Consider the following 8,597-nt stretch of genomic DNA (forward strand, 5'->3'; position numbering starts at 1 on the left):
GTAGATTCAGAACACAAGAGTCTTCCTTAGCAGTGGAGAAAATAAGAGATTCTAGTTTTCTTCATGTAGGCAGCAAACACCAGGTGCTTAGAAAAAAGAGTCATGAGCAGAGCTGTTCAGAAAGGAGCAAATCCACATTAAGCACTGGTGCAAATATGAACCTGGTAGGAAGTTTTTTCAAAAGACCAAGTCTAAATCCTACCCTACCAAATCTATAAAGTAAAAAGCTCCAAGAGGTAAGACCTGACTGGGCATGAAAATTTTGAAGAAGCAGTCCAACTAATTCTGACATTTACCCTGGTAAAGAAAACTGAAATTGAACTGAAGTTTTTAACTATGTCTTTTTGAGAATTTGATAAAATCAATGTTCTTTCCCTCCAGAAAACTGAATACACATAAAAACAACTCTGTAGAGTTTAAGAGTCCCAGATGAAGTACAGCAATATTAAAGTTTCCTCCACTATCATGACAATCAACTATTGACTGCATAAGACAAACAAATTAAAATAGTTTAGTAATACAAACCTCTTTATTACGGGCAAATGCAGAGAAAACATTCCCATATGCAGCAAAGACTAGCCTCCCATCAGCTGCCATACAGCAGATATCCTGTGGAACAGAGTTACCTACAAGAAAAGAAACATAAAAATAAAAGAAGGATTTTTAAGACCTTGGGACAAAACAGAAACCTTAAGTATGCATATAGCATTTTTCATGGCTATAATTTAAAAAAAAAGTACACAAATAAAAATGAAAGCTGAGGATCAGAGTCCAGAAATTTCATCTCAATGTAATATCAATTTTCATTCAGTTCAAAATCTGTTTTAATTTCTCTTGAGATGTCTTCTTTGACTCATGTGTTATTCAGAAGTGTCACTTAATCTCCAACTCTTTTGGGATTTTCTAGTTATCTGTTATTGATTTCTAGGTTAATACCATTGTGGTCTGAGTGCATTCCTTGCATGATTCATATTCTTTTAAATTTGTTAAGGTGTGTTTTATGGTCCAGGATGTGGTCTACCTTGGTGAATGTTTCATGTGAGCTTGAGACACGAGTGTATTCTGTTGTTGGATAAAGTATTCTATACATGTTAATTAGATCCAGTTGATAGATGGTGCTCTTCAGTTCAACTATATCATTCCTGATCTTCTGTCCCAATATCATTTAGCTATCAGACTGAGACTATGAAATCACCTTTACCTTTCCTAGGAGAATAAATGTTTAGTATTTATAGGCTTAAAAACATAATCCTAAAGAAATGAAGCTTTTTGAGGATAGTTGGAAAAATAACCTCACATTAATCACAAAACTCTGGCAGATGGTCATCCAGCCTTCACGTGAACACCTTCAGGAACATCAAGCTCAGTACCAACTCCAAAAAAAAAATCTTAAAAATAAATCAATACCTAAATCTCTGTGTAACTTCCCTTTGGACCAACCTAAAATAACTCCATATGGTATTCTACATGACAACCCTTAAAATAATTGAAGACAGTGAGTATGCTTTCCTCTCAGTCGTCTCCAAGATAAATATGCCCATCACCTATAGCCATTTCTCACATGACATAATTTCTTGATTCTTCTCTCACTACTTGGTCATACTGGCCTTTTTTAAAATTTCCTTTAGAGGGAGTGGAAGATAAAGATTGTCTTAGCATTTTTCACATTATACATTCCTTTTTTGATTCAGTCTGTACAATACTATTTTTATAGGTTTATCATTCACTTATGTATTTAACTCATGTTACACTGTCTTTCTTCTGCCTTCTAATCTTCAAAAATGCGAGTTTATTAGACATGCACACTGGGTTCCTTATATGTCTCCTCTGTTTCGCTTACAACGATCACATCTGATGGCAGTGGGTGAAACTTTGAAGAGTAATAGGATAATTACATAGACGTAATGTACCTTGCTACAGGATACTTAATTTCAAAGGTAAAATAGTAACTTTAAAGTAACAGATGTCACCTAAACCAAATAACTGAAGCTATTACTGCCAGGAAAAAGGAGAACCAGCAGCATGTGCATCCGGATATAATGTACTGAGAACTCAGCATCAATTCTGTGTTATTCCTAGCAAAAGTGCATAACCTAACACTAACATCAAAAAAACACAAACTGAAGGACATTCTAAAAAAGAACTAGCCTGTATTCTTCAAAAGTGTCAATGTGTGAACTACAAAGAAAGTATGAAGAACTGTTCTAGATTAAAGGAGACTAGCCCTAGTAGCACAGTGGTTAAGGCACTAAGCTGCTAACCAAAAGGTCAGCAGTTTGAACCCACCAGTTGCTCTTTGACAGAAAGATGTAGCAGTCTGCCTCTGTAAAGATTAGAGCCTTGGAAACCCTATGGGGCGGTTCTACTCTGTCCCATAGGGTCGCTATGAGTTGGAACCAACTCACTGACAGTGGGTTTGGTTTTTTGGAAAGAGACATGACAACTGAATGTAACACATGACTTTGGACTTTCTTTTGCTATAAAGGACATTATCGGGACAACTGGCAAAATCTGAACAGTTTACATATTAAAGTATTCCATCAAGGTTAAGTCCCTCATTTTGATAACTTTACTATATTTATATAAGGAAATTCATTGTCCTTGGGAAATATTCATTCAAGTATTTAGGGGCAAAGGGATATCATATCTGCAACTTACTCATAAATGATTCAGAAAAAACTAGTATGTGTGTAGGTGTTTAAAGAGAGGCAGGAAGAAGGAAGCAAGTGTAGTAAAATGTAAACATTTGGGGAATCTGGGTAAACAGTATAAAGGGAATCTGTATTATTCTTGCAACTTTGCTGTAAATCTTAAATTTATGTCAAAATAAAACATTTCTTAAAACGGAAAAGACACTAAACACGCATAAATGCAGAATAAATTCCACACTTACTTACTGCGACCAGACTAAGTTTCTGAACCTGTTTAAAAAAAAAAAAAAAAAAAAGGTTAAGTAAACTTTCATGAACAAAAACAGTAACAACCTAATACTTTAAGATTAAACCTTATACACAAATTAGCCGTACGGGTCTTCCTAAAAAAAGACACTACTGATCCTAATTTTCATTATTACGAAACCTTCTATTTTCAATTATTTCATGAACAACAGTAATGGAAGGGGTAGACAAACTTTTTCTATAAAGGCCAGACAGTAAATATTTTAGGCTTTGTGGACCATGAAATCTCTGTTTCAACTACTCCACTCTGCCATTGTAGCAAGAAAGCAGCAACAGACAATACATAATGAAAGTGCATGGCTAGCTGTGTTCCAATAAAACTTAACTGACTTTTTCATATAATTTTCTCATGTCACGAAACACTACTCTTCTGATTTTTTTCCTAACCTTTTAAAGATGTACCTCATGGCTCATACAAAACAAGCAGTGGGTGAACTGGCTCAAAGGTTTTATTTTGCTGACCCCAATCTATGGTTACTGCTCTAGCTGTGTTACCTAGGGAAAGTTACTTTACCTCCCTGTGCCTCTAATTCCTCATCTGTAAAACACAGAAATCAAAATAGGTATCTACTTTATGGGATTGTTGTGAGCAATCAATGAGAATATTCATGTAAACCACTTAGAGCTGCATCAGCCAAAAAATAATAAATGCTCAATAAATGTTAACTGCTATCACCACCATCATCAGCTATCTACAACTTGCCTAGTTTCCCCTATAGAAAATGCTAATCTGTAGGAAGGTTTGTTGAGGATGCTGTAATAGCCATGGCCATGAGATAGAGCACTTGAGGACCAAACTAGTGACTTGAGCTTATTAGTGCCATTTTTCTACTCCCAGGTTAGTTTCAGTTTCAAAGGTCAGAGCCCAGCGCATTGAGTTGTCCCAGTGTATGGAGCCCTTGGGAAATACGCACTTACGTGCTATGATGTGATGATTAGAGTAAATTTTAAAAATGCACCACTAGTGTTAAAACTATAGGGGACCTTAAAAGCACCTTTATTTTAATGACTAAATTTCAATGCATAGATAATTGTTAAGTTTAAATATGTTTGTGTAACTTATCAGGAAAGACACTGCTGAAAAGATTTCAAGACCTCTTTAAGTAAAGCAATTATACAAGCTGCATTCCAGGGAAGAAACTGATCAGCAAAACCAAAAGTAACTTAGCAAGACAGAAATAAGTGGGGAGAATGGTATAGTAAATACCCTCAAATGATTAATCACTCTTACGCATCCTTTCTCCATCAGCAAGCCAGGCTCTGGGAAGCCCAACTGCTCTCCACATCATCTGCTTTTCTTCTTCCAAGAACGCAACCCTCTCTCAACTGTCAGCATTTTATTTTCACAAAGCTTCAAAAAAGCCAACTCTACAACATAGTGCCCAGGAAAGTGTTTCATTAACACTGGCTATCACCATCCTCCTCCTCAAGCGTTCTTACTCTCACAGAGCTTATATCCTCTTGGAGAAGAAACAAGTAAACAACAGGCTACTTTAATGACTGAGGAAATATTAAAGGAGAAAAGCCACCAATTTCACGAAGCTGGGCCTTAAGCCAGTAACTTAACTGTTCTGAGATTTAGTTTCCCAATGTATTTCATGGTGCTACAGAGCAGCAATACCTACTAGAAATTGCTGCAAGGCTTAAAGTGGCACCGTGCCAGACACTCAATGTTGGTAGAAAACAGATTCTCAAGGGAAGTTTAGATAAATAAATTGGATTGCTATCAAATACGGAGAGTTCCCTAAATCATAATTAATCTCGCCCTCCCCAGTTATCTCAACATATTTAGTCTGAATTTCTAACCCAGTTTCTATCACAAACTGCACAATAAAATTGCTTGCAAGTTTTTCTCTCATTAAGAATGCGGGTGTAAGGGGGCTTGTCTTAATCACGTTTACATCTTCAAGGGAAGGCGGTCAATAAATAATTACTTAACGTATATATTGCCGTGGGACTGAAATGTCCTTGTACCTTCCCCTTAGCCAGGCTGCCTCCGAAACTCGCCCCACGTGGACTGCAAGAGCAGCACGTGGATGTGAAAGGTAAGGCTAATTAGCGCAGGAAGGGTTAAGGAGAAGAAAAGCAGGAAGGGAAGCCCTAGGTTAGTGGAAGGAGGAGAAAGCCGAAATACCCCCAGGACGGAGCTGAAGGCCGAGGGCCGGCGATGGAAGGAGTCACTCACATCATAGGTGTGGAAGCTCTTGCCCACGCAGGTCGTCACGTAGAACCGGCGCTTCAGTGCGCTGAACCGCACCACGTGTGGAATGTCGTTGCTGAAAAGCCCCAAGACCCGGAACCCCGCGAATAGCGCACTAGCCGTGCGGCCTTCCGCACTCTGCTCCATTGCCGCCACTGTCCCGGCTCCTTTCGGTTCCGGTCCTGCTGGAAACCGCGAACCCCGACCCGTCCGCGGGTCTCGCGGCTGAATTCTTGCCGGAGACTCAAGAGCACTTCCGGTGCCGGCTGCCAATCGCGTAGGGCAGAGCTTGTTCTCAGTGCAACTGAAAAAGAGATCCCTGGAGATCGCAGGAGAAGCATGACTTAGGTTCTCCAGAACAAAGTCCCCAGCGCGTTGCCTTGCCCTGCTCCCCAGCTCTGATTTGGCTGGTGGAAACTCTGGCCGCTTTCAGCAGAGGACCTGGGAACAGGGAGCGGCGAGGAAGCGCGACTCTCTGAGAAGAGAGGGGAGAGACCGACGTTTTAACGCAAGATTGAATTAGGTTAAACGTGTGATTGCAGCTGTATAAAAACTTGACTTTAGGGAAATTTTGAACACTTACTATTTTATATTAAGAAATTATGGTTTATTTTGTTATATGTGGTAGTAGTATTGTGACTTTTTAATCCTTATTTTTTGAAGTTAAACATTTTGACATATTTACCGATGAAATATGATGTCTGAAGGTATGCTTCAAAATAGTTGGGAATGGGGTATAAATGAAATGAAACAAGATTAATAATGATTGAAGCTGGGGAATGGGTATGTGAGGGATCATGATACCATCCTTACACTTCCGTATACGATTGAAAATTTCCGTAATGGAAAGTTTTTTGTTTTTGTTTTTTGCTTGTTTCTGTTCTTTACTGATTTTGTTTGTAGTAAAGAAAAAAAAAGGAATATTAACGGATTATTAATTTTTTACCTGAGTTATGGAAATATGTAAAATGATTTCAATTACCAGATTGTGTTCTTAGGAGTTTTCTAAATTGTGTATAATGCAGGTATTGCTTTTATAATTAGAAAGACTCTTGAAAATGTTGGCGGATTTGGGGGAGGGAATGAAAAAGTTTCTTGACTAGGACTTTACAAGGCTTCTGACACCCATTATTTTAATATAATTCTCAAAATAAAGCTGTGAGATAGTTAGGGAAAATATTATAATTGCTGTTTTACAAATGAGTAAACTGTTCCAAAATTCAAAAATAGTGCCAAAATCCAGACTAGCACAAGGTTTAGAAAAGGGAGAGACGGGGAGATTACTGAAGGGCAACTGGAGGATGGGGGGAATGTGGATTCAGCAATCATGTTTTCAAGACCAAACATTTAGATCACACGGTGGATGTGGGTTCACATTAGATAAGGAACCTGAAATTCCCAGAGGTTAGCTAATTGTTCATGTTCACTAATTAATAGCAGTTCAGCAACTTGAATTTAGACTTGGGTCACAGATATGTGTTCTTTGATCTATACGTGGACTGGGGGACATAAGTTTACAAATTAGAATTGTCTTAGAAAATCTAGAAGTATGGTAGCAGTAGATTTCCATGTCAGCTGTTGTGCTGTGATCTGATGAAGGAAGGGTGTCATGAGCTGATAATGAGCTTTTAATTTTTAGCAGTTGGCCAGAGCTCACTTATTCCCCCACCTGTTGCCTTCCTGAGTTACTTGCTATTCATCTGTCAGTAAAATGTGTGACTATGTGATAGAGGGAAAGGAACTACCTATAGGGTCGCTATGAGTCGAAATCAACTTGACAGCAGCAGGTTTTTGGTATCACCCTTTTCACTTAGAGATGGCCCCAAGAACACTGATACCAAGTTAGAATAAAAGAAGAGGAATACTAATGTCTACGTGGATGTAGTAGATCATTAATAAATGATCATAGATTCAATGCCTTATTTAGGTAAATAAAATACATGACGATGTCATGTTTGTTGTCATTTCTAAGGCAGTGCTTTTTTAAAAAAAGGCTAACTAAGACTGCTTCTGAGTAGTTTATATAATAGTTTCATTTTGGTACTGGCTTTGTGTATTGTTATAGCCAGCCTCCAAGATCCTGCATTGATTCTTGTCTTTTGGTATTCTTACCCTTGTATCTGCCCTCTCACATTGATGGGGTTGACCTCTGTAACCAGACTAGGTCATAAAAGTCATTGAGGCTTCCAACTTATTCTCTTTTGGATCACTTGCTCTGGGGGCAGCTAACTGCCATGTTGTAAGGATTCTCAGGCATCCCTATGGAGTGGTTCACACGGTGAGGAACCGAGGCCTCCTGCCAACTGCCAGCACTAGCTTGCCAGTCATGTGAGTCAGCCATCTTGGAAGCATAGCCTCTAGGCCCAGTCAAGCCTTCAGATGACTGCAGCCCTGGCCAGTATCTTGACTGCATCCTTGTGAGACACTCCAAGCCACAGTCACTCTACTAAGCCACTCCTGAATTCCTGAGTCTCAGAAACTTTAAGATAAGTAATGTTTATTGCTATTTTAGGTCACTAAGTTTTGGGGTAATTTGTTACACAATAATAGATTACAAATGTATCTATGCTTATTTTTCTAATCAGATTTATAAATGCTTGTATTAACAGAAACATGTCAGAAACCCAAAGAAGTTTCAAGATCTTCCTAGTTCAATTTCTCATTTCATAGATGAATGAACAGTGTTAAAAAATAATCAAAGCACAAATATATTAAAGTGTATTGGGCTTTATTTGAGCAGTTATTCTACATACATGTAGGGAGACCATTTTTCTAAAAAAATAGCTAAATGCAAGCTATTTACAATGAGGCTTTTATATTTTAATGTATTGCTAGTGATTATACATTGTCATGGAAACAGGGCCAGAATAGAGTTTATAAAATAGCTTGTAAACATGCAGGATTCCATACATTTTCTTGAAGAACAATACAAATAATTACTGACTGACTTTAAAGCATACCTTCTAGTCTGACCTTTGAGTTTGCTATCCTCAAAGTGACTGCACATAGATAATTTTAAAAAGAGCACAATGCTCAAGGCAAACATTCTTTACTAATTAAGCTAAACTGTTGCTTGACTTAAAAATGACATTTGGGAAACCAGTTATGGCTCAAGGTTTAAGTTTCAAAGTTTACCTCCGGGCAGCGGTTTCCTGTGGTTCATTTTAACCTCAATGGCTCCAGAAAGTCTGAATTCCATGGGAATTAAAAATTCTGTTCCTCAATTAGGTAGTAGAAAAACAGGTATGTATATGACTTCTTACTCACCCAAGGACTCTTTCCATCTAGGGAAGGTGTTCTCTCTGGCTTCTGTATTTTTCCTCTAGTTGTTTTTGCTAGGTTGTTAGGTGCCGTCGACTCTGTTCCGATTCATAGCGACCCTGCGTACAACAGAATGAAACACTGCCCAGTCCTGTGCCATCCTCACAATTGTTGTTATG

General features: G+C 38.2%; 1 protein-coding gene across 1 annotated transcript in view; it reads right to left on the reverse strand.

The window, feature by feature from the left end:
- Positions 1 to 6,440, reverse strand: part of WDR36 (WD repeat domain 36) — a 41,173-nt gene extending 34,733 nt beyond the window's left edge. Inside the window, exons 1-3 of the mRNA XM_004377003.2 lie at positions 5,143 to 6,440; positions 2,894 to 2,921; positions 526 to 626 (exon numbers count right to left, since the gene is read on the reverse strand). Of these exons, the coding sequence (XP_004377060.1) occupies positions 526 to 626; positions 2,894 to 2,921; positions 5,143 to 5,304 (291 nt within the window). The 5' untranslated portion in view covers positions 5,305 to 6,440. The remainder of the gene's footprint in view (positions 1 to 525; positions 627 to 2,893; positions 2,922 to 5,142) is intronic.
- Positions 6,441 to 8,597: the final 2,157 nt, after the last annotated feature.

Source organism: Trichechus manatus, unplaced genomic scaffold (assembly GCF_000243295.1).
Source record: "Trichechus manatus latirostris isolate Lorelei unplaced genomic scaffold, TriManLat1.0 scaffold00047, whole genome shotgun sequence".
In the NCBI taxonomy this organism is placed as follows: domain Eukaryota; kingdom Metazoa; phylum Chordata; class Mammalia; order Sirenia; family Trichechidae; genus Trichechus; species Trichechus manatus.